The sequence below is a fragment of the Macrobrachium nipponense genome, chromosome 37, assembly GCF_015104395.2.
Source record: "Macrobrachium nipponense isolate FS-2020 chromosome 37, ASM1510439v2, whole genome shotgun sequence".
NCBI lineage: Eukaryota > Metazoa > Arthropoda > Malacostraca > Decapoda > Palaemonidae > Macrobrachium > Macrobrachium nipponense.
Genome location: NC_061097.1, coordinates 48,999,157 through 49,025,067, shown reverse-complemented (window position 1 = coordinate 49,025,067; position 25,911 = coordinate 48,999,157). Strand labels below are relative to the sequence as shown.

At 40.3% G+C, this 25,911-nt stretch overlaps 1 protein-coding gene across 2 annotated transcripts in view; it reads right to left on the bottom strand.

Moving 5' to 3' along the window:
- LOC135209251 (origin recognition complex subunit 4-like) overlaps window positions 1-25,911 on the bottom strand; it is a 402,188-nt gene that overhangs the window by 23,048 nt on the left and 353,229 nt on the right. For both annotated transcript variants that reach the window (XM_064241960.1, XM_064241959.1), the window contains 5 exons: window positions 19,820-19,991; window positions 17,251-17,402; window positions 11,818-11,997; window positions 10,264-10,383; window positions 1,099-1,233 (listed from right to left, as the gene is read on the bottom strand). In XM_064241960.1, the coding sequence (XP_064098030.1) occupies window positions 1,099-1,233; window positions 10,264-10,383; window positions 11,818-11,997; window positions 17,251-17,402; window positions 19,820-19,991 (759 nt within the window). The remainder of the gene's footprint in view (window positions 1-1,098; window positions 1,234-10,263; window positions 10,384-11,817; window positions 11,998-17,250; window positions 17,403-19,819; window positions 19,992-25,911) is intronic.

The window sequence follows — 25,911 nt, the reverse complement described above, 5'->3', positions numbered from 1 at the left end:
ACCAGAGTGAACACTCGCGTGAACACCTGTGGGGCGGCTGAGAGACCGAAGCAAAGTGCCCTGAACTGGTACACTGTCCCATCAAGGATAAAGCGGAGGTACTGCCTGGAGGACTGGTGGATGGGTATTTGAAAATAATCTCACGACAGAGGTGAGCACACGTCTTCACCTGATGGCGGTCGAAAGCAAAGTGGTATGTTTACCTCCAGTCAGGCGGGACTCCCGACCATCGGACAAGCAGTTACTGCCGAACTACCTTGTTAGTAAATCTTACGACTGATCCAGCTGGCGCTGAATAGTAATTCCTTATGTAAAGGACCAATGGTTTGTATAACGTGTCGGAACAAATCAAATTGTTATAATATGATTCAGTAATTTAAGATATTTTTTGTCTGAACTACCAAGATAACCAGTGAAATATTCCGTGGCAGGTTCTGGAACTTAATACCACGTAAAAGTGGGGGAGCACTGTGGATCTTGTCCATTTGGCCACTTGCTTGAGCTAACACGACTCAACTAAACTTTGTCGAAACTGTGTCCAAACTGCCTGAACAATGAAACAACCAGTAATGAAACAACCAGCAACCAGTAATTAAAAACTATTACAGGCACACCTACAAACTAATATATGAAATAATCAAACACAACACTTTTCGTAACTAAACACAAATATAAAAAAACATAACATCTTCCTTTCATACAATACGCATTTCCACTTTCATAAATGAAGAAAATATATGCAGATGCATTATGACTTGCAGTAACGTACAACTTCTCTTGTTGAAGTTTCGACAATGCCATATGGACAGCAAAAGGAGAGCCTTGCCCAACACATCTCGAAATTTAGACATTCTGACTCACAAACAAGTGAAAATCCAGAGGATAATGGAAAAAACAAAGAGACTTGGTTCACAAAGGATTCACATTAGCTAACCGAAACTCTTGGCTTGGTGATTTGGCTAAACTAGGAATAAGTGTTTCAGATGAGTGCTGCCTGTCAGTTGACTATCATGCCAGTTTCTACCTAGTGAAGGCACATGAAATACTTTAAATTTTTTCTTTTTCTATGATTTAGTATCAATAATTTTCAGTCCTTACCAAGCAGAGCTGAAGAATGGAAAGACCCTGAAGAACATTTGTTTTTGATTCTGCTACCAAGTTCTTTTGTGCTTGTTCCAACATCTGGTATGTAAGTTGTGGCTGTCCCAAGCGTATTTGACACACAGCCATCATCTGCAAAGTACACATAATGTCTTGTTAAAGTTATATCTAAATTCCTAGTAGTTATACATTATTTTATCTAAATTCTAAGTGAATACACTTGGGTAGATAGAGATGATAAAATATGAAAAAATCTCAATGCATATAAAAAGTAATTAAAAAATAGGAAAGAGATGACATTTCAATAACAAATTAAGGCACATCAACATCAGTGAGTACTGAAGTTCCCACACCAGACTCCTCCAATTTCATATCAATTACACTGTTAATAAAATAAAATTCGCTCAAGCACTACACTCTTTGATCCTCCCAGATACTTGGATCCATCAGATCAAACAGATTCCACTATACACTTGGATCCATTGGATCCCACCGAGCACTTGGATCCATATGATTCCACTGTTTTGATCCCTAAGGTTCCACTGGCACCATGGAACCCTTGGATCCCACCACGAACTAAGAATCCCTTGGACTCTGGCACTGAGTACCTTACACTCTGGATCCCGATACGAGTTGGAAGCCTATTTGGGCGCTGCAAACTGGGAATCCAACACCGAAACTGTAGGTGAGAGGTTGGAAACATCCCAAAAGCTACAAGAAGGCTTGGGACTACAATCCTAATCCTTAGATTGCTAACAAGGGAGCGGAGAATGGCGATCAGACACTGGAAATGACCATTTCAGTGGTCCAAAAACCTCCTTATATCATCTGTTTCGTCCTCCAATCGCACCCAAATCTGACTTCACTGGATGAAGGAGCACAAATACCAAGTTGGATGCCTTTCCAATGGCAGTCCTCAAAGTCCTGGGATCCTTGCACTACAGGCTCAGTTGAGGGGATTACTAACAACTACCTGTGGTCAAACCCATCGAGCTCCTTAGGACCTCTGGTTTGGCTCCTCCCAGGTTTAGGGGAGTTTGACAGGGACCTTTGTTTGGAAGCAATGGTGGGACAGATAGCCACCTCCTCTAAATCACTTGTACTTGATCATTTGAACTAATCTTATCCATTAAACAATTAACAGAATTCCCAATTTGGGCAACAGTATTTACAAGCAAATTAAATTTATGATCCATCCTAACTTCTAAACTGGAGATGGTATTGGGATTGGAAGGTTGGGAGCTAGGTAAAGGAGTAATAGGAAAAGCCAGAGAACTGTTGATCGGTGAGAAAGCAGTCACAGGTGTAGGAGTGGGAATAAAAGATGAATCCTGAATAGACTCCTTGTTTTCAGCTCTTGTAGTCGCTCTTCTTTGCCTATTCTTCTCAAGTTTCTCTAAATAACTAGTCCAAGTCTTCCACTTTCCCTGATCCCAATCTTTACGTTCGTTGCACGTAAGAATGAAAGAGCAAGTCTGACCCCCTGGTAGGAGAGTCATACTTAATCGAATAAACTAGATTCAGACAGTCACAAAACAGAAAAGTCGAAGACAGTAAACAAACAAAATTAGCAAAAACGCTATCAAATTCCAGAATACAATTCAAGAATACGTCACCAAATCCTGTGTCAGCCATCCAATGAAAGAATTCCAAAGCAAACTACCAAGCAAGCGACTGTCACTTGCACGACAGAAAAAGACGACGCCTTTAGCTGTACCTAAAGTATGCAGGACCAGTTACCTACTCAAAAACAAAATAATTGCTACTGCAATTTCAATGTGAGCTGCCGTGAAAGTAGAAACTTAAAGCTATGTAGTTACTTGTTAAGTTCCTTATACAAAAATGATATTGTAATGATACAATTAAGTTTGTTCATACTTACCTGGCAGATATATATAATTAAGTACCCACCCACCTCCCCTCAGGAGACAGTGGAAATAAAAATTATGAATAGAAAATGGGAATGGTTCCTGATACCCGCCTCCCAGCGGCGGGAATGGGTACTAACCACCTGACTCCCACTACGTGTGTCGTAAGTTTTAAATTCTGTCGGTCGTCGGAATTATCAGCTATATATATATCTGCCAGGTAAGTATGAACAAACTTAATTGTATCATTACAATATCATTTTGTTCATGCAACTTACCTGTCAGATATATATATAGCTGAATCCCACCTTTGGTGGTGGGAGAGACAGAATAGAGGATTTAGGAAACACATACTATATGCAGACATTTGATATCTTGGTTCCTTACCTGTTAGCATAGCTGGCTTCGTGATTACTGCCACGTAAGTCTGCTTGTGCTACTAGAGTTGCCAGCAAGGTAGAGACCTATGTAGCTGGTGCACTCCAGATGATCTGTCAACAGGGGCGAGACCACGACGTGACTAGACCATGAACCATACTGGTGAGGGCAACGAGGCAAAAATACAACCACCTGGCTTAGCTTACCAAAGGTATCCCACTTAACTAAGCTAATGGAAGGGAGACCCGCCCCAGGCGGTCACCCCACAACCATAAAACACAAGTTAAAAACCCCCCTAATCCCTAAAGGATAGGATGAGTGTTACCTCCTGCCCCCAAAACAGTGTCTGCAGCAATGTATGGTCCGAGGGAGAAGCAATTTTCGTATGTCACTTTCACCTCCCGCAGGTAGTGTGAAGCGAACACCGAATTGCTTCTCCAAAATGTGGCATTCAAAATATCTTTGAGTGCCATATTTTTGTGAAAAGCTACCGAAGTAGCAATAGCTCTCACCTCGTGAGCTTTCCCTTTCAGAAGCTTCAAATCACTATCACTGCACTTATCATGAGCTTCTTTAATCGTACTTCTTATGAAGAACGCCAGTGCGTTCTTCGACATAGGAAGATCAGGCTTCCTCACTGAACACCACAAATTGTCAGACGAGCCTCTGCAAGCTTTAGTTCTCTGCAGATAGAACTTTAGAGCCCTGACAGGACACAGGAATCTCTCACGTTCATTTCCCACTATTTCTGACAACCCTTTGATTTCAAAGGTCCTCGGCCACGGGTTGGAAGGATTCTCGTTCTTTGCTAAGAACGCAGGACTTAAAGAACAAATCGCATTATTGTCCGAAAACCCAATCTGCTTGCTAATGGCCTGGATTTCGCTAACCCTCTTCGCCGTCGCCAGAGTGGATGTGGTGCTCAAGAACTTGAGCACCACATCCAAGTTCCACGAGGGTACTTAAGGCTGTATGACCTTCTTAGTCTCGAAAGATCTAATGAGATCATGAAGGTCTTTATTATTAGTCAAATCGAGTCCTCTGTGCCTGAAGACTACAGAAAGCATGCTCCTGTAGCCTTTAATAGTTGGAACAGCTAACTTCACTTCCTCTCTCAGATAAAGAAGGAAGTCAGCTATCTGGCTCACAGAGGTTGAGGTGGAGGAAATGCCCTTCTTCCTGCACCAGGATCTGAAGACAGCCCACTTCGATCGGTACAGAGCGATTGAGGAGGGCCTCCTTGCGGTGGCAATCGCCTTCGCCACAGGTCTTGAAAAACCCCTCGCTCTGGCCAACTTCTTGATAGTCTGAACGCAGTCAGACTCAGAGCGGGGAGGTTTTTGTGGTACCTCTCGAAGTGGGGCTGTCTGAGTAGATCTTTCCTTAAGGGCAGAGTCCTCGGAAAGTCTACCAAGAAGGACATCACCTCTGTGAACCAGTCGGCTGCTGGCCAGAAGGGGGCGATGAGTGTCATCCTCGCTCCTTCCGATGCCGCGAACTTCCTCATCACTTCCCCGAGGATCTTGAGCGGGGGAAAAGCGTATAGGTCTAGACCCGACCAACTCCAAAGTAGGGCGTCTACTGCGAATGCTCCCGGGTCCAGAACTGGGGAGCAATACAGCTGAAGTCTTTTTGTCCTGGAAGTTGCGAAGACGTCCACCTGCGGACAACCCCACAGGTTCCACAGCGACTGGCAAACCTCCTGGTGAAGGGTCCACTCTGTCGGCAGAAGCTGTCCTCGTCGACTGAGAAGGTCCGCTCGAACATTCTGTACTCCTGACATGAACCTTGTCAGGATAGTGACGTCTTGCGCTTTCGCCCATAACAGGAGTTCCTTCACGATAGCAAACAGAGAAGGAGAGTGAGTTCCCCCTTGATTTCTTATGTATGCCAGTGCTGTGGTGTTGTCCGAGTTGATCTGAATGACATTGCCGGAGATTTCCTCTTGGAAGAACCTGAGCGCCAGGTAAATTGCTGATAGCTCTTTCAGATTGATGTGCCAGGACACCTGTTCCCCTCTCCAGGTGCCTGACACTTCTTTCCCTCCTAGTGTTGCTCCCCAACCCGTGGACGACGCGTCGGAAAACAACACTAGGTCGGGGTTCCGAAGTTTGAGAGAGAGCCCTTCTGCGAGCTTCCGTGGATCTGACCACCAACTTAGGTGATCCTTCACCTCTCTCGTTAACCACAAGATCGCCTCCAGATCTTGTTTGTTCTTCCAATTGTTGGCTAGGAAGAATTGAAGAGGTCTGAGGTGCAACCTTCCCAGAGAAACAAACTTCTCCAGTGAGGAAATGGTCCCCAGCAGACTCATCCATTCCCTCACCGAGCATGTTTCCTTCCCCAGAAAGGTCGCCACTTTTTCCAAGCATTGAAGTTGTCGCCCCTGGGACGGAAAAGCCCGAAAAGCCACTGAGTCCATCTGAATCCCCAGATAGACTAAGGATTGAGAAGGAGTCAAATGTGACTTTTCGAGGTTTACCAGAAGCCCCAGGGACAGGGTCGTGTGCAGGTCCTCCAGACACCGGTCTCGCGATGAAGCTCGAATAAGCCAGTCGTCTAGGTAGAGAGAGATCCTTATATTCTCCAGATGAAGCAGCCTCGCCACGTTCTTCATCAGAATGGTGAAAACCATCGGCGCTGTGGTCAGACCGAAGCAAAGTGCCCTGAATTGGAATACCTTCCCCTTCAGGACAAATCGCAAGTATTTCCTTGATTGGGGATGGATGGGGACGAGAAAATACGCGTCTTGGAGGTCTAGTGAGACCATCCAATCCCCCGGTCTTAAAGCTGAAAGCACAGATTGAGGTGTCTCCACCTTGAATTTTTTCTTTGTGACGAAGAGGTTTAGGCTGCTGACATCGAGGACGGGTCGCCACCCCCCCGACTGTTTCGGCACTAGGAACAGACGGTTGTAAAAGCCTGGAGATTCCAGGTCGAAGACCTGTTCCACCGCTTGCTTCTTGATCATTTGTTCTAGCAGATCGAAAAGCACTTTCTGTTTCTCTCCTTGATACGAAGGAGACAAATCCTTTGGTGTTGAGGATAGCGGGAGTGACTTCAAGAACGGAATCCTGTATCCCTTCCTCACAATATCTAGCGACCAAGGGTCGGCATCTCTCTCTTCCCAGGCTTTCGCGAACAGAAGAAGCCTGGCTCCTACCGGCGTCTGAAGGACTTCCAAATCACTTCCTACTCTTTGACGGAGCAGGGGTTTTTCCTCTGGAAGAGCCTCTTCCTCGAGAGGCTGTTTTCAAGGAAGATCCAGCACGAAAGGGCTTCGGTTTCTTGGTAAAAGAAACGCCAGAAGAAGAAGCAGCTGCTGGTCTTCTAGAAGACTGAGCCAGAAGATCTTGTGTTGCCTTCTCCTGAAGGCTCGATGCTATGTCCTAAACCATAGTCTGGGGGAAGAGATGGCCTGAAAACGGAGCGAAGAGCAAGTCCGCCTTTTGCGCTGGAGAGACGGATTTGGCTGTGAAGTTACAGAAGAGTGCTCTCTTCTTGAGAATCCCCGAGCTAAAGTGAGTAGCCAACTCCTCAGAACCATCCCTGACGGCCTTGTCCATACAAGACAGTACACTGGACAGCTCCCCCAGACTAATGGTATCAGAACTCCTTGACCTGGCATCCAAAACTCCAAGACACCAGTCGAGAAAGTTGAAGACCTCTAGAGTCCTGAAGAGGCCTTTTAGATGGAAGTCGAACTCGTTATGAGTCCAAGAGACTTTTGATGAAGACAGAAGGGCTCTTCTGGAGGCGTCCACGATGCTCCCGAAATCACCCTGAGCAGAGGCTGGTAGTTTAACGCCTACGTCCTCTCCCGTCTCGTACCACATGCCCCCTTTTCCGCAGAATCTTGATGGCGGCAAAGCAAAAGAGGACTTGCCTGACTCTTTCCTCTTCTCCATCCAATCATGGATTTTCCGGAACGCTTGCTTCGTGGAAAGCAACTTCTTCATTTTAACGAACCCCGATGCCTTCGATGCTTTAAAAGAAGAAAATTGAGAAGGGGGAGTACGAGGGGCTTCCGGTTGGAAAGTTTCTCCAAACTCCGACTGTAGAAGACGCGTCAAAACTTTGTAGTCCGATGAGACAGGAGCTGGCTGCTGCTCTTCCTCTGCTTCGACTAAATCATCGCTAACTCCTTCTTCAGAAACTGGAGAAGTTGGAGGTAGTCCTGAAGAAATATGACGAACAGGTAGGGTTCCCTCTTCCACCTGAACTTGCGTTGGTGAGGAACTGGCGTCCACTAGCGCGCGCTTGGCGTCCGAAGCCACACGTTTGGCGCCGACAGGTGCGCGCTCGGCATCTACTAATGCACACCTGGCGCCCACTGGCGCACACAGAGCGTCAACTAGTGCACGCTTGGCGTCCACTGGCGCGCGCCAAGTGGCCGCCAGCGCGCGCCCGTCGTCCACTGGCTCACGTTTATCAACAACAGGTGCGCGTTTGGCGGCAACGAAAGCGCGCTCCACTTGCACAGAAGCGCGCTCAGCGTCCACAGCTCGCTTACGAACATTCGAAAACGTGCGAGCGGGTGAAACCTCATCCTGAGAGCGAGAAACAAACTTCTCACCTCATCTAGAGAGCTGCTGGGGAGCAGAACGAACTCTAGAGGGAGACTCGAACGAAGAGAGAGGCGAGCAAGGAGAAAGAGAAGGTCTTGACTTCTTCACAGGATGCTTCTCATCCTTCCTACGACGACGCGGAAGAGACTCTCTAGAAGCAAGAGCGTCCTGAAGTTGTTGCTGCAGTGACTGAAGCATCCTCTTGGTTGGCGAATCTTCCTGCTCTGGGGAGGGACTGATCCTGTGAGCAGGAGAGCGGCGAGGGGACGCCTCCCTCCTCCTCCCAGGCACGGTCTCCTCCCGAGCTCTAGAGCGACTGTAACGCTCGCACGAATTACCCGAATCCAGGTCCGAAGACTCTCTACGCCTTTTCTGCGGCGGAAAAGCGGCGAACGCACTGTCAGGAGAAGATCTCAGTTCTGGAGAACTTGGATGTGAAGCGTCACCAACACGCGCCGTCCTTTTCAGCGGACGGGAAGCACCGTGAGAACTCCACCCTTTACGTGGGGATGAAGCCTCCGATGACGAAAAACACTCCTTGAGGAGACGTGCACGCGCACGCTCCCTGGCAGTCTGGGGATTTTCATCAGTAACTGCCGAAGGCACGCCAGATCGGTGGGGGTTCCTTGTAACCCTCCTTAGGCTTTCGACATGCTCCCTCCCCGGGTCCTGGGAGTCAAGCAGAGGTCCAGGCCTAGAGGCAAAACGAGGCCGATCTGACGCACCCTCCACTACACAAGGGGTATCACTGCACTTCTGCACATCACTTTTGCTCTCAAGAGCCAACACTTTCGATTCTAAATTTCGAATCGACTCCAAAATTAAGGACAAAGTATTACTCTCTACTGACACTGTTTCAGGGCCCGGAGGCAACACTACAGGGTTAGGAGAATTAACAGAAGGAGGGTTAACAGGAGAAACATTAATTTCTTGCACACCTGAAACACTCCTGGAGGAAGACCTCCTTAACCTATCCTTTTCTAGTTTCCTAAGATAGGTCTCATACGCCTTCCACTCAGAATCTGTTAATCTTTCGCACTCCTTGCAACGGCTTTCATACACACATTCATGCTCCCTGCAACCCTTACATACCGTATGGGGGTCTACTGAAGCTTTCAGTAGCCTACCTCTACAATCAGTCCTAGAGCAAAATCTAGCGCTAGCTGTACTAGACCCTGACATATTATCCAAGAGAAATCCAAACCAAAATCAAATCAATCCACTAATAACGTGTGCCTAGCCACCGATCCAAGTCAATTAATCCAAAAAAGAACCAAAAGGGATACTCAAGTAGCCAAAAGTTTCCAAATCCAGACGGAGGTGCTGTAAACAGATGTTCACAACACCGGCAACAGAAAAATTATGAATAGAAAATGGGAATGGTTCCTGATACCCGCCTCCCAGCGGCGGGAATGGGTACTAACCACCTGACTCCCACTACGTGTGTCGTAAGTTTTAAATTCTGTCTGTCGTCGGAATTATCAGCTATATATATATCTGACAGGTAAGTTGCATGAACAAAACGGCAATTATTTACTATTGTATGAAGGCTGAAATGCAAGCAAAACAGCTGTTGTTATCTGATTTGTTGTTCATACCACAACAGCTGTTTCTCATTCAATTGTATATGGCTGTACTCATTTAAAGAGCAAGTATAGCCTTACTAGCAATACTTTTATCATTCTCTTTTACTTTTTTTAACAACTAGAAAATGGGATAAAGACATGGACGAAAGTGGTTAGTCTAATGTACAATAATTATCGTTCGTATGACTAAATTGTTCTTAACAATTGTAGGTAGTAATCCAAATTTGGATTATTTACCACCAAATTAATGAATTTTTAATGAAAACTGACTACATATAATGTTATCCTAAATATTATTACCATAATTGCAACCATTAAAATTTCTGAAAGGTTACCAGAAGATAAAGGTTGTTGTGAGCACAACCTTAACTGAACGTTTACATTTCATCCAGTGGGCTCGAATAGATAAAAGTTGATTTAATTGACATGGAATTATTTCTAATATGTCAATAACATATACAAATATATAGGTACATATATATGGTAAAAATGGTTTTATTACCTTTATCATCAGTTTATTTCCTAATGTGAATCTTTTCATGTATGCTGGTGGTTATTGCAACGAGGCCGAAGCTAGCCTACCAATAAACATCACTTAGAATTCACGGTTTGATTTATAGAATTGTAGTATACGACGACACCCAATTTTTAGGGGTGAATTTTAAGATTTAAAGGTTATCTTATATGCAGAAATATACAGTAATAAAAATATAATCAATATTTCTTACAATAGATTTATTGTACTTTATCTCTAATTCTTACCAGTAATGTTTTTAGGGACCTAACATCGTGGGTGGTATCATACTGCCTCTTCAGCAAGCTACATGCATTAGCATCTTTTGTTAATGCTGTTATGTTGGCATTCCATTCTTTGGTAAAACTCTGTAAATTTAAAAAAATATTTTAAAATTAAAGTAAGGTAATCTGTCAAACTACTTGTCCTGAAAATAGCTACACAATTTTTGTCTAGTAACATGGCACTTGAGTTTGAAAACTTTATTTTGTAGATAATTAATGTAATAATGTAATGTAAGCATTTTGATTTTAGACACGAGTCACCTGGGCCCATGAATCAGAAAAAGAAAATGAGGCGCAAAGCTGCAAAGTAGTGGTAATGACAACTGTACACAACTTCACCATGTAGTTTAATCAGAACACTGATTTGTAGACAGACTGAAGACTCGTAAAGAAGACGTAATGATCAAGACAAATGGCATCTGTAAACATCCTTGCCAACCAGTCTCTCTCAGGATTAGTCATTCTAGGGTTATCTATTTAGCATCATGACAGTCTGCTTTATCTACAACTCTACTGAATACAAATTAGCCAGCATAATGGGGTTGCTGTGCATAACAGCTTCTCCCTCTGCACTTCCTGTAATGACTGTAATATGCTGGCGCTGTGCCTTCAATTTCTGCATGTTTATAACTTCCTATGCTCTTAATTCCTAAATTTTTTTTATTGTAAACTACAAGAAATCTTTATTGGTAAATACCCTTCTCATTGTAACCACTACAGTAATACCCCAAACTTGTGCAATTCAAGTTGCGCGAATTCACAATAGCACAAACTTTTCATTGGAACTTGACTAATTATCATACGCGAGTTCTTCACAGTAGCGTGAACATTTGCGAATCTTCCAGAAATACTGCAAAACCCAGCAAGTGTTTATGTTTAATTTATTATTTACATTTTTAAGTTTTAACGCCTTTTTGTATAAAATCTTTATTAAAATGTATTATTTTTATTTCTGTCCAACTTCTTTAACATAAGCATGCTCAAATGACTGACCCTCATACAAGAGTAAAGTTTAATGTGGCTTGAGTGGTATGCTGTTGACTGTACCAGAGTTCTTTGCATCTTCCCTCTAAACCCATATTCATTCTTTTGTCCAATATTTTTAATTCAATTCTTTTAGTCTCTCTTAATTAGCTGTCTAACTTCTTCAACTTTACTTTCTTCTATTCAATTGTTACTTAAGTACATACATACATTTTGGGTGAGCCCTGTGAGAGTCTGGCAATGTGACTTGGCAGTCTGATTAAACTATTTAGAATGTATATAAAGCTCTATATGATTATAAAAACATTAAAAACAGCTCTATAGGATTATGGAAATTTAACAAGTCTTATGATTATGGAACATGACAATCAGGTATACTGTATCAAGATTATGGAAATGTAACAAAAATGTCTACAAGATTACAGAAATGCAACACACCTGGTTAAACTACTTTCGTAAAAAAGAAATTGAAAAAACTGATATTTTAGAAAAAAACTTAATAAGTATAAAAATAATTCACAATCTGATACTTACCTTACTTGGAAATGTAGATGGGAGCTGCAAAAGCACCCTGAATGTATCAAGGTAATGAGGATCAAATTTCTCCTCACTAAAAAGATGAATCTGTCGATGTGAAAACCGGGATTTTACCCTCTTTTCAAGCAATTCTATTACATCTAAACGTGATGTTAATCCTATTACACAGATTGGCGCCTGAAATTGAAAAAATAATCTGATTACTATCAATTAACATATCTAAAAATGGGAGGGTACACCAAGATTTAAAACTCAACAGGTTCCTTTTTGTTTCCATGAAGACGAAGACCTTTAATTTCTGGTCATACTTGGTGCAATACCATGGGGACACCAGAGTTGAAGAGAAAGAGAGGGAAAAAATGGATAAGTATCAAGATCTGAAAATATAAATATGAAGGATATGGGATATGCCAGTGGAAATTGTACCCATAATCATAGAAGCACTAGGCACGATCCCAAGATCCCTGAAAAGGAATCTAGAAAAACTAGAGGCTGAAGTAGCTCCAGGACTCATGCAGAAGTGTGTGATCCTAGAAACGGCGCACATAGTAAGAAAAGTGATGGACTCCTAAGGAGGCAGGATGCAACCCGGAACCCCACACTATAAATACCATCCAGTCGAATTGGAGGACTGTGATAGAGCAAAATTAGATTGCTTTCATTTTTACAAATTCATTTTTAAAGCACCGGTAACAAATACCATAATACCAGCAATAAAATAAAGATGCATGGAGTTAGGGTAGGTAAAAGTACTGAGCGAAAGCTGGGTTAGTGAGCGTCAGAGAGAAGATTAGCCTAGGCCTATGGGAGGTCTCAAACTTCATCTACGATGTATGACTCAGGGCAATTTTTTGAGCCATATTTTAGGGAAAAAAAAAAACAAAAAAAAAAAAAAAAAAAAAAAAAAAAAAAAAAAAAAAATTGTGTCCTATTTGCCTTCAAATACGGTACTTGGTCAGATCTAGAATACTGTATCTAGAACTTTTACTGGCCTACAAGAGACCTATATCCTTAAGGGGGCCAGCCGGCTAATGCCATTTTTTAAGGACAGGACTTTGATATTCATACTAATTAATAAGGTGACTTGGGACATCTCTAAACCGAATATGATTTTTGCCTCTGACCTTCGGTTTTGTGACGCCAGGGCGATTTATCCCGAAAATAACCATTTTTCAAATTCTATCTCCTCCCTTGATATTTAATATTAAGACCTGGGATTACTACCATATATAGACCTGATGTAGACCTCCAATCAAATGGAGAGGTTTTTTTCTAAAAGTCATTTTTTTGCTAGATATGAATTTTTCAATATGGTAAAAAAATAAACCTTATAAATCAGGAGAGAGGAGAGAGACTAAACAAAAATTGGAAAAAAGGGTTCTATTTGATTGTTCTATAATGTCTTTCTGAGTTATATACCAAATTCCAATGTTATAGCTTTAAAACTAAGTGAGAAGATAGATTTTGAAGGTCAATAAGTATAGTTTTGAGATACGGGCGTTCAAAGTTTTCCTTCGTATTTCTGTAAAGACAATGTTAATAAATAATGATTATTATGAATGTATATTTCTTTTTTGTGTATTAATAAACCAAAACTATTTTATTTATCATAATTTAATCATAAATGATGATCCCTTTGCTCATATATCGCAGCCTGGGGCACTGATTGAGGCAAGATGGGGCACTCCTTCCTACGCAATTCTCTCTCTCTCCCCTTCACTAACTCGGCTTATTACAGCGAAATTTCTTCTTCTGTATGTTAGCGAGATGTTTTCCTTCTATTTTCCTCTTTGGCATGATGAAATTCTTGCCGAAACAAAGATAAACAAACGTAAATGCAAGAGAATGTCAGAGGTGAAACTCGAAGGTGTACTCTCTTTTTACAAAGACAATTTAATAAATCATGATTATTATGAATTTCATATTCCATTTTGGGTATTAAAAAACCAAAACTTTGTTATTTATCATAAATGAAGATCTCTTTGCTCAAAGATCGTAGCCTTGGGCACAGTGTGACATGTGCTGTCAGGCAAGACGGGGGCGTTACTAAGCAACCCTCCCCTCTCTCTTCACTAACTACGCGTATATTATGATATTCTGTAATAATACTTGAGCGATTTTTCTTCGTCTGTATGTTAGCGAGATGTTTTCCTTGTCTTTTCCTCATTGGCATGATGAAATTCTTGCCGAAACATACATAAACATACGTAAAAGCAAGCGAATGTCAGACGTGAAATGGAATGTGTAGACTACTTGAAGTCTGTGATCGCACTAAATCATGACTGGACTTGGTAGCTGAGCCTGTAGTCTCCTTCTTGACTTGGGGAATGTCTACAGATGCCATTTCTCCCAATTTCTTTGACAATAATTATCAAAATTAACGATAATAGAAGAAATATTGCATTTTCTTGTACGGATCAATGTTTTAGGCTTATTGAGTTACGTTAACTAATTACCCTGTAACTACGAAAGTAAGAGGAATTTTGATGAAATATTTTGTATACATATTCTCAATTGCCATATGAAGCTCCATGAATTTTTTCATGACTTTGCATTTTTCGCCCTATACCACCATATATAGGGGTTCTGGCCGGCCCCCTTAATATAAAGAAATCTACCAATAAAGTAGATTAAAGTAAGTGAAGTACACAGCATAGACATGCCTTCAATAATCTTCCATAAAGGCTGTTCATTTCGTCTAATATATCACATTTTAATTTCTTGTAAAGTCTGACAAATCTTCATGCAGCTGACCTAAAATAGCTCCTCTCTGGAGGATTAGCTGGATGACCTCCACGTCAGGTGAAGCATTTAGATCTTTTTGTGGATTCTGCACTAGGCTGACTGTAGCAGTTTGGGCCACTGAAACCAGCCAGAGAAGACTCAGAGGTCTGGAAAAACTAAGCCCTATTAGTATAATAATAATAATGGGCCACTGAAGACTCTTTTAAGATTAAAAGGTCTGCTAGGCAGGGCAGAAAAATCTGCATGTTATGGTTATTTTAGTACATAACCCAATGAACTGTACAAAAACTTGTTCCATGAATATCAATACAGTATTCTTACTATTAAAGAGCCAGAATTGGGAAAATGCATGTAGCCAAAAATTCTGAAGTCATTTATTAGGACGACAAAGGTTGCAAAGTCTCCATATTTACATAATACTATAAGTTACTAATTATCAATATTATTATTCAGAAGATGAAACCTATTCATAATTTCATATGGAGCAATATCAAAAGGGCCACCAACTTGAAATTCCAGCTTCCAAAGAATAAGGTGTACATTATGAAGAATTAAGACAAGGTAAAGGGAAATACAGAAAGAAGAGACCCCACTTATTAAAAACAAAGTATTAAAATGCATGGAGAATAGTACTAGAGTAGTACTTTGCTTGAACTTTTCTTTGGAAGGCTGATCAAAAGCCCAACGGTGTTAGGAATAAAGGACCTCTGGAACTGATAAGTTTGACAAAGAGGCACATTCACTGCATATTGGTGCTGCTGTTCAGCAAATCTGGTTGCTCTTGGCAGATAAAGGGGATCAGGGATCAATTGTAAATGTGAGAGACCTCTGTTGAAATACAACTATTATAAATATATGATCCCTTACGAACAATACCAAACTTTTGTTCAGCATTTGCTGAAACTTTCATTAGATGTTTCTCAAAAGTTAGATGAGAGTCAAAAGTTACACCTATAATAGTTAAATTTTCAGACTTGTTAATCAAAGTTCCATCCACCTGAAGGGGAGGATGGGGTGGGAAATCTGTATGAGATCAATAGTGCTTCCATTTTACTGGAGTTCAGCCTCATAACCCACAGACTACATCATTCCCTGATCCAGTCCATGTCACGATTGAGGCAGAAGGCAGCTTCATTTCTCAAAAATGGGAGACTTTACTACACCAACAAGTGCCGCATCATCAGCATATTGAACAATCTTGTTTTCCAGGCCAACAACCATATCACTAGGTCTTGGTTCACTAAAGATTCTGTCCACAGCAACTAGCTGCTGCCTACCTGTAAGGAAATCTTGAAGTAATCCTAAAACATATCCACCAACTCCAAGATCCTGAAGTTTTTAAGTAAGTGCCTTGTGATACACTAAATCAAAAGCAGAATTACTCTGCATTTAAAACCCTTATCAATGTTCCCTTGCAAATGGTTTGTCAAGTCTAGAAGAACATCGCAGGTACTTCACTGCCACCTATATGCATATTGATTGTAAGCTAAAAATCCTCTAGATTCAGTAATCTCTATAGTGGCTTAAAAATAACTTTTCCACCAACTTTGGAGAGCACAGGGAGAATAGAGATTAGCCTGTAGTTAATGCAGTCTGCAGATATTCCACTCTTGAAACAGACACTGAATTACTAAGCTTGCGCTCATCCACAAAGATACTAAGTCGGCATAAAAATATATATAATCTACTAGACTTAGGAAACAACACACTAGAAAAAAAGAAGAAACCATCAGGATTTTCTCCACCCCAACTATCAAGACTATCCAGAATTTTCTTAACATCCCTGGAGTGAAATGCAAATTTCTAAAGAGGAAGTTCAGGATGACAAGTTTCAGGGTGAAGGACATCCTCAGCTAAGATTAGTAACAAATTCTGAGTATAATGGAAATTCTTTCTCCGCCAAATTCCTTCAAATTGATGGTGTGTAATACTGATGCTCATATGAGAGGCTCTGTCCACCACCAAAACTTGTTATTGCTACTCATATGAGGGGATGCGTCCATTAAGGGTTATTCAATAAGATTTTGGGTGAATTTAAGAAGGGGAAGACAGTAATCTTTAATTATAAATTGTGTTTTGCTAGACAAATCACTCAAAAACTTCTTAAAACTTCATGAAATTAACCAAGTTGGGAATGTGAATGTGTGTGTATGTGAAGAATATGTTTTTTATTAACTTAAACATAAATGATAATATAAATCAGAAAATGATCATCACTTTTATCAGACTTTGGTATAAAGGCAAACAATCAAGAATTCACCTCAGTTTTCACTTTCACTTACTGTAACACTACACATAGTAATTATTATTATTGTTAACTTTACAATGTCCTGTCAAAAGAATAAAAAAAATGCAGTTAAAAGATTACAAGAAACCTTAAATTCCCTTAAGTTTTAATGTTTACAAGGATGAGTAGTCTGACCAAACTATATTAGACAACTGGGAACATCACAGAGGCCTATTAATATGAAAGTCTAAATTTGCAAGACTATACATGACTAACCATGAATTTCTGGACAGATTTTAGTAATATTTAAAAATTATCTACACACTGTAGGTCTGCTTGGAGAGAGAGAGAGAGAGAGAGAGAGAGAGATAGAGAGAGAGGAGAGAGAGAGAGCGAGAGAAGAGGAGAGAGAGGAGAGAGAGAGAGAGAGAGAGAGAGAGAGAGAGAGAACTACCCACCTGTGCAGACTGTGCTACATCAAAAAGATTGTAGAGTAACGTTTGGTTTCGATGATGACAGAAGAGGTCAAATTCATCCAAAATGAAGACGACAGGTTTTGAAGTATCTTTGCTACCACAGCGCAAACATTCCAAAAGAAATGAAAGGTTTTCTGGAAAAAAAGAAAAATATATATATGTTCATGTTTCCAAACAGAAAGAATCTGAGGAACAGGTGAAGGAAACATTTAAAAGGGGAAGTGGAAGGAAGAGAGAACTAAAAATCAAATTAATGAGGAGATATTCAATTCTGATGTGTATTACAAGAACAAATGGGGAAGAAATAAAAATTGAGAACCCTATTGTAATAAAATAGGCATAGTGTAGTTAAGAGTTTTCCTACTGTGAAGCAGGATTTAAAAGCATGGAAAGGAAGACAGGATCTGCTGTAGGGATGCAACGAAGACAAAATGCTAAACTACTGGTAAATAGTAATGACTCGATGGTTGAGACAGCAAAAACATGACAGTACAGAATGTCTTTATAACTCTATGCAGAAGAATATTAGCAGAGGAAATGGAGTTGATTTTGGAAGGGTGTGATCAAGAATATCAAGATTCATTCTCACAGCACAGCTGAAAGATTGTGTTATGAAGGGGGACTGATGGAGACAAGTGGTGTCTATTAAAAAAAAAAAAAAAACAACTAAGAACTCGACTCAAAGATTATGAGTTTAGACATACAAGGGACATGGAACAGTTATAGAATGGGGATAAAGACCTAGCCCTTATGGGTTCAGGCAGAAACATCCTAGGACAGATAAGAAAATGTAATTCATTTTGTCTAATACCATAAAGGAAAAATCTTATGCAAAATCATATATGCTGATGACTATTTCAAATGGAGATTATGTTGATGACTATTTTAAATAGAGATAAAGATAATCTGAATATTATATCTGAAATCAAAGAATTAAAATTATATCCATTTCCAAGTTCAGCACAAACCTACCTGCTCAAACAGCAGGGTGAATTATTTTTGTTAACTGTACCCTAAGCTTCATCTCCTGCTCATATAGTTATGTTATAGTATTTTTGGCATAAACAGTAGTGTACTCAAGGCCTTTCAATTTGTTGTGGTTTGTAAAGAGAAGATATTCATGCTAGTTTTACTTGCACTACTTTCACTGAAGTGATAATTACATCCAAAGTATGTGATAAACATTGTACACAGATAAAGCATTAAATTTCTGAACAGAATATTAGGAAGGAAAACTTGATACGGAGATGGTAATATGTTGTGCTAAAAAACACAGAGTCTTTGCAAAATTTTCATATAAGAATACCATCAAATCATCTTGAACTTAAGAATATATTACTGGAGAAACTGCATCTGTCAATTTCTATTAACATGAAAGTTAACTAAAGAAAAGGGATAACTTCCAGAACAAGTTTCCAGTTGTGATAAAACTAGACTGTTCTGTAAGTGAATACACATTCACAAAAGTTCAGAGCAGGAATAAGGGGCTTTAAGATACACTGAAGAACAGTTGTGTTGCTTACCATAAGATAGCCACTCAAATTTTGGAATGGATCCAACAATGATTCATCTCTCAAGTTAAAAAGAACAATACTTTATGTAAAAAGGAGTAAAATTAAAAAACACTCAGACTACAAAATGTAAATGGAGCACAGGATTCTTTGTCTACAATGTTTGAGCCAAGGATGTAGCCCATGTGTCACTTTGGAGAGACATACTATGGACTGTGGTACTGGATGGACTGAATTCGATAGCTGTATATTGCTGGGAACCAGTATAAAATTTATGGCACATTTGTAAAGCCTGACTCCTCCATGTAACACACAACACTTCAGTGAATGCATCAAGAATTTATATGAATCAAGTCTGTAACTTGGATCTCAAAAACTGAAATTCCCTAGGTATTGATGGAAAGGGATGAGAAAGGAGAGAATTCACTGATGATGATGATGATGATATAGTTGAACATTAGGACTACGTATTATGGATGGATGTACAGCATTTAGGGCTAAAGAACTGGCATGGCAGATTGGAAATTGCTCTACTTATGTAATGCAAAGTTAAGCGAAGTAAAAATGGTGGTGAGCAAATATATCTATACAGCGTAGCAGTAACAAACTTTTGACCAACCTTGGTCCCAAAACACACACAATTTTAATCAGAAAACAGATCAGTGATGTTTTACATAGCAATAAAATTTTTACATGCACTGCATAATGAAATAATGATTTAGAAATTAGAGCTTGCACTCTAGGAGCTCAACATGATTTAAAGGGACTACCGGTTTATAACAGATGTCTTACTTTTTTATGACCAAAGAAAATCCAATCCTTAGTAAAGCCATAAAAAGAATGACAATAAGTGTAGCAATTAGGTATTGACATACTGCTGAAAAAAGAAAACTTTTACATTTTCACTATATATAACAGCCTCACGAGTTCTTTAAAGCATTTTGTCATGTGCAAACTATTTAAGTGTAAAAATATAAAAAATTATTCTGCAAGCATACAATAGAAACCATACAAAGGACCAAAGCAAATGAAAATCTTACCAGCAAAAGAAGCAAACACCTTGTTGGCAGTAGCAGATTCAAGTCTCAGTTGGCTTGTTATCTCTTTAAGAGCAAGTCTGTCATCAGTCTGCACCAGCCCAGACAGACGCACCGCCAAACCATTACCAAGAATACCCGACTCTCGCAGCCTCTCTAGCAGTAAGTTAAGTAACTAAAATGAAATAATTAAATTACTGAATGAGATAAAAAGAAAATACTAAAAGGTCAAAAGTATGCCTATGAATATCAAATTTATTTATGAAAAGTTGTCAATGATGGGAGAAGACTTGGGACTTTCTAGTTACACTGATAAACATTTAAAAACATTTTCTTGAACAACCTTACATTTGCCAAACCCAAGCATATTACATACTCTTGACAATCAATTTGACATAAATACCATAATCTTACATCAGTCGAGGAATCAGACCAAAGAAATATCTATCAACCTAGCAAATTTGCAGGAACAGGAAAATTGGTCATGGTTTCTTTAGACCACTCTGATGAACATACTAAAAGTTATTAATACAGGCTGCGCCATGGTGGCCATCTTGGAAAATGGCAGACAAAATATGATATTGTTATGATACAATAAAGTTTGTTCATACTTACCTGGCAGATACTATATATATATTCAAAGTGCCCACCCACCTCCCCTCAGGAGACAGTGACACTAGAAAATCTGAATAGAAAATGGGAATGGTTCCTGATACCCGCCTCCCAGCGGCGGGAATGGGTACTAACCACCTGGCCTCCCACTACGTGTGTCGTAAGTTTTTGAAATTCTGTCGGACTTCAGAGAATACAGCTATATATATATCTGCCAGGTAAGTATGAACAAACTTTATTGTATCATAACAATATCATTTTGTTCATGAAGCTTACCTGTCAGATATATATATACAGGCGGTCCCCGGGTTACGACGGGTCCGACTTACGGCGTTCCGAGGTTACGACGCTGATGCTTCCGACGCTCCGAGTTAACGACGCTTTTAAAAAACGCATACTATGATGAGAATCCTTTATAGTTTAGCACAGTATATTAATGAAAATAAGTTTTTGGTTAGATTACAACAAAAATTTTGAGGTTATGATGATTTTCAACATATTTAATGTCGTATTTTTTCTATTTTTTTAGGGACGCCTCATATGCGGAACTAGTTTCCGAGCGAATGAATACACTAGCTTGGGATGCGCAGTTTAAATCAGTCCAAAAGCGCAAATAATGAAAAAATCATTGCTTGTTTCCAGTATACATAATTAACAAAACTAAGTTTCTGGTTAGATTACAACGCAAATTCCAAAGTTACGACGGTTTTTTATGCCTTTTAACGATACCTCATACGCAGAACTTGTTTCTGAGTGGAGGGCGCATAAATTAATTTACGCTATTAAACTGTATGGTAACCATAGTCAAGGATAAGGAACGCATTCTCAAACAGTATACATATCCTTTAATACAAAACAGAAAAATATCATTGAAACATTATTTCACTTAAAGAATCCATTTATACGTACTCTACTTAGACTTGGATATAAAAACCATAGTCTCTCTCTCTCTCTATGTATTTTCTGACAAAAATACGTAATCACTAATTAGTGTATTTTGATATTTATTTTCATGACTAAATACATTTTTATAATACAAAAATGATTTACGAATTTTCAAATATTAATTTTGATTAATACTGTATTAGTAAGTTTAATAAGTTGAAATGATATCACATTATAAAAATAATAATTCTCTCTCTCTCTCTCTCTCTCAACTACAAAGATGTGTTTTTTTGTATGATAAATAGATGATTTACTATTTTCAAATATTAATATTAATTTATACAGCAATAATATCAATTCATTAAAGAAAATACCATAGTGAATTAGTAAGATTTTAGCTTATATTTAAAAAATTATGGAAGAATGAAGGAAATCCCAGTCTTCTTCCAGTAACCTTTTCTCGAGATCCAGGTACTAAAACTAACCTTTTCTCGAGATCCAGGTACTAAAACTGTCAGATATATCAAGTTCTGTGACAGTCAGGAGGGGGAAGAGCTGCAGTGTTGCAATCACGTGTTCATGAAATTTTTTCTCTCTCTCTCTCTCTCTCTCTCTCTCTCTCTCTCTCATTTACTGAGACTCGAGATTTTTTATGTACTTGTACTATTTGTTTTTAATACTTTCAAATAATAATAATAATAATAATAATAATAATAATAATAATAATAATAATAACTGTATTACAAAATTCATATGTGATAGTATTTTAAAGAAATACAATACGTACTAATCTATCCATGTCACTTTTAATTAAGGTTAACTCTCTCTCTCTCTCTCTCTCTCTTTTGCCACACAAGATAATAATGTGTCATAGTGGTAACTCCCTCCCTCTCTTTCGCTGGAAGCGTTATAAGTATTTTTTGAGAGAACAGAGAGAGATAAACACTCTCTCTCTCTCTTTTACCAAGATGAAAGAATTTTTATGGTACTAGTATGTAAAATGTTTATTGATAATTTCAGTTATTTAATAATAATAATAATAATAATAATAATAATAATAATAATAATAAAACTTTAATTACAAAATTCATAATGGTCGTATTTTAAAGAGATGAAAATGACCTTTCCATTTCACTTGTAAGGATAATTCCTCTTTCTTACTGAGATGAGAGAATTTTTATGGTAGATGCATGTGTTTATTATATTTTCAAATAATAATAATAATAATAATAATAATAATAATAATAATAATAATAGAAGTAGTAATAATACGATGACTAATTTCAAAAGAAAATTCTTCCCTTTGTCTTTTTCTGTATCAATTTCCCTACCTCATAACTCCAGTGACACTCGAGCTTAACAATGCCATACAATGGTCAACGAATTTAATGGTTTTATGTAATCTCTCTCTCTCTCTCTTGTATTTTAATGAAAATATACAGTAATTTGTGAATACACAGTGTTGCACATGAAAAAAGTAAATTAGTGATAATTTTAGAGATACGGCCCTAAGAAAAATTGCAAATTAGTGAAATTTTCCCTGTGGACATGTTTTCAAGAACGTCGTTCCGGCTGACGACGATTTTCGGGTTACGACGCGTCTTAAGAACGGAACCCCCGTCGTAACCCGGGGACTGCCTAGCTGAATCCCACGTTTGGAGGTGGGAAGAGACAGAATAGGATTTAGGAAACAAATACATGTAGATGATTGACATCATGGTTCCTTACCTGTTAGCATAGCTGACTTCGTGATTACTGTCACTCAAGTCCGCTTCTGCTTTACTAGTCTCCAGCAAGGTAGTGACCTATATAGCTGGTGAGTTCTAGATGATCTGTCAACGGGGCGTGACCACAATGTGACTAGACCATTTGACCATACAATGAGGGCAACGAAGCAATAAACCACCACCTGACCAAAACTAGCCAAAGTTAAGATAGCCTATCTTAAGCTAAAGACTGGGAAGTCCGCCTCCGGCAGCCGACCCCACAAGCATAAACACAATAAAATTAAAAAACTCCTCCTAACCGTTTTCTACAGGATAGGATGAGTGCTACTTCCTGCCCCCAAAATTGTGTCTGCGGAGACTTATGGCCCTAGCGAACAGCAGTTCTCGTATGTCGTCTTCACGTCCCGCAGGTAGTGTGAAGCGAACACTGAGTTGCTCCCCCAAAAGGTGGCACCCAGGATGTCACTGAGAGCCATATTCTTTTGGAAAGCTACCGAGGTTGCGATAGCTCTCACTTCATGCGCATTCACTTTAAACAATCTCATATCACTATCTTTACAAGATGAATGAGCCTCATTGATGGTGTCTCTCAAGAAGAACACCAGAGCATTCTTGGACATTGGTAAGTCTGGCCTTCTTACTGAACACCACAAGTTGCCTGAAGGACCTCGACACTCCGTCTTCCACAAATAAAATTTGAGAGCCCTGACAGGGCACAGGACTCTTTCTGGCTCTCGTCCAATAATTTCAGCCATCCCTTTTATCTCAAAACTCTTAGGCCAAGGGTTGGACGGGTTTTCATTTTTTGCTAGAAAAGTTGGGCTCAACAAACAAACAGCATTATGCCCTTTGAAACCAACATGCTTACTGATAGCTTGAATTTTGCTAACTCTCTTCGCCGTCGCCAGAGCAGTTAGGAAAACAGCCTTTCTTGTAACGTCCCTCAAAGATGCATCCTGGAGAGGTTCAAACGGACTGGACGTCAAGAACTTCAGGACCACGTCTAAGTTCCAGGAAGGCAGCTTAGGTTGAGCTACCCTCGTGGTCTCAAAGGATCTTAATAGATCATGAAGGTCCTTGTTATTAGCCAAGTCCAGGCCTCTGTGTCTAAACACTGCCGACAACACACTCCTGTAGCCTTTTATTGTCGGGACTGCTAGCTTTTAGTCATTCCTTAGATAAAGGAGGAAGTCTGCTATTTGGTTCACAGAGGTCGTAGTAGAGGAAACGCCCTTCTTTCTACACCAACTCCTGAAAGCAGCCCACTTGGATTGGTACACTGCAAGAGAGGAAGCTCTCCTTGCATTGGCAATAGCTCTTGCCATCGGTCTTGAAAAACCTCTCGCTCTGGCCAACTTTTCGATAGCCTGAACGCAGTCAGACTCAGAGCGGAGAGGTTTTTGTGGTACCTCTCAAAGTGGGGCTGTCTGAGTAGATCTGTCCTCAAGGGTAGTGTCCTTGGGAAGTCTACCAAGAAGGTCATGACCTCTGTGAACCATTCTTTTGCAGGCCAAAGCGGGGCGATCAGTGTCATTCTCGTCCCTTCCGACGCCGCGAACTTCCTCATGACTTCTCCCAAGATCTTGAACGGGGGGAAGGGATAAAGATCCATCCCTGTCCAATCCCAGAGAAGGGCATCTATCGCTACTGCTCCTGGATCGAGAACAGGGGAGCAGTAAAGCGGAAGTCTCTTCGTCCTCGATGTCGCAAAGAGGTCTACTAGAGGACGTCCCCATAGCCTCCACAGCTCCTGGCATACCTCCTGATGAAGAGTCCATTCGGTCGGCAGCAGTTGATCTTGCCGACTGAGAAGATCTGCACGGACGTTCTCGACACCTGCCATGAACCTCGTAAGGATCGTTACGTCTCGGTGCTTATGCCCACAACAGGATCTCCCTCGCTAGACTGAACAGGGACCGAGAGTGTGTTCCTCCCTGTTTCTTGAGGTAAGCCAGGGCTGTGGTATTGTCCGAGTTGATCTGGACAATTCGGTTTGAGACTTGGTCTTCGAAGAACTGGAGACCCAAATGAATGGCCACCAACTCCTTGAGATTTATGTGCCAGGATACCTGTTCCCCTCTCCAGGTGCCTGACACTTCCTCCCCCCCTAGTGTTGCTCCCCATCCCGAGGTGGACGCGTCGGAAAACAACACTAGGTTCAGGCTCTGAAGCTTGAGAGAAAACCCCTCTGATAGCTTTACGGGGTCGAGCCACCACTTTAGGTGATCCTTTACTTCCTTCGAGATCCTCAAGATCGAATCTAGGTTCTCCTTGTCTAGCCAGTTTTCTGCCAGGAAAAACTGGAGAGGTCTGAGGTGCAGTCTCCCCAGGGAAACAAACTTCTCCAGCGAGGAAATGGTCCCCACCAGACTCATCCATTCCCTCACCGAGCATGTTTCCTTCCCCAGAAAGGCTGACACTTTGTCTAATCCTTGCTGCTGACGTTCCTGGGACGGAAAAGCCCGAAAAGCCACTGAATCCATCTGAATCCCCAGATACACGATGGATTGCGTCGGGATCAGATGGGACTTTTCGAAGTTTACCAGAAGTCCCAGGGACTTCGCCGAACCCAACGTCGTGTGAAGGTCCTTCAGACACTTTGCCTTCCAAGAGGCTCGAATCAGCCAGTCATCTAAATAAAGAGAGATCCTTATGTTGGAAAGATGAAGCCATCTCGCCACATTCTTCATTAGGATTGTGAATATCATCGGGGCCGTGGTTAACCCGAAGCAAGAGCCCTGAAATGGAATTTTTATTCTAAAATTAATATTAATAATACTTACCTGTATAATTTATCTAGCCCTAAATCCCCAAAAACCGCACCAAAATTTACCACATTGGCAACCCTGTTACCTCCTATTCTGTCCGCCA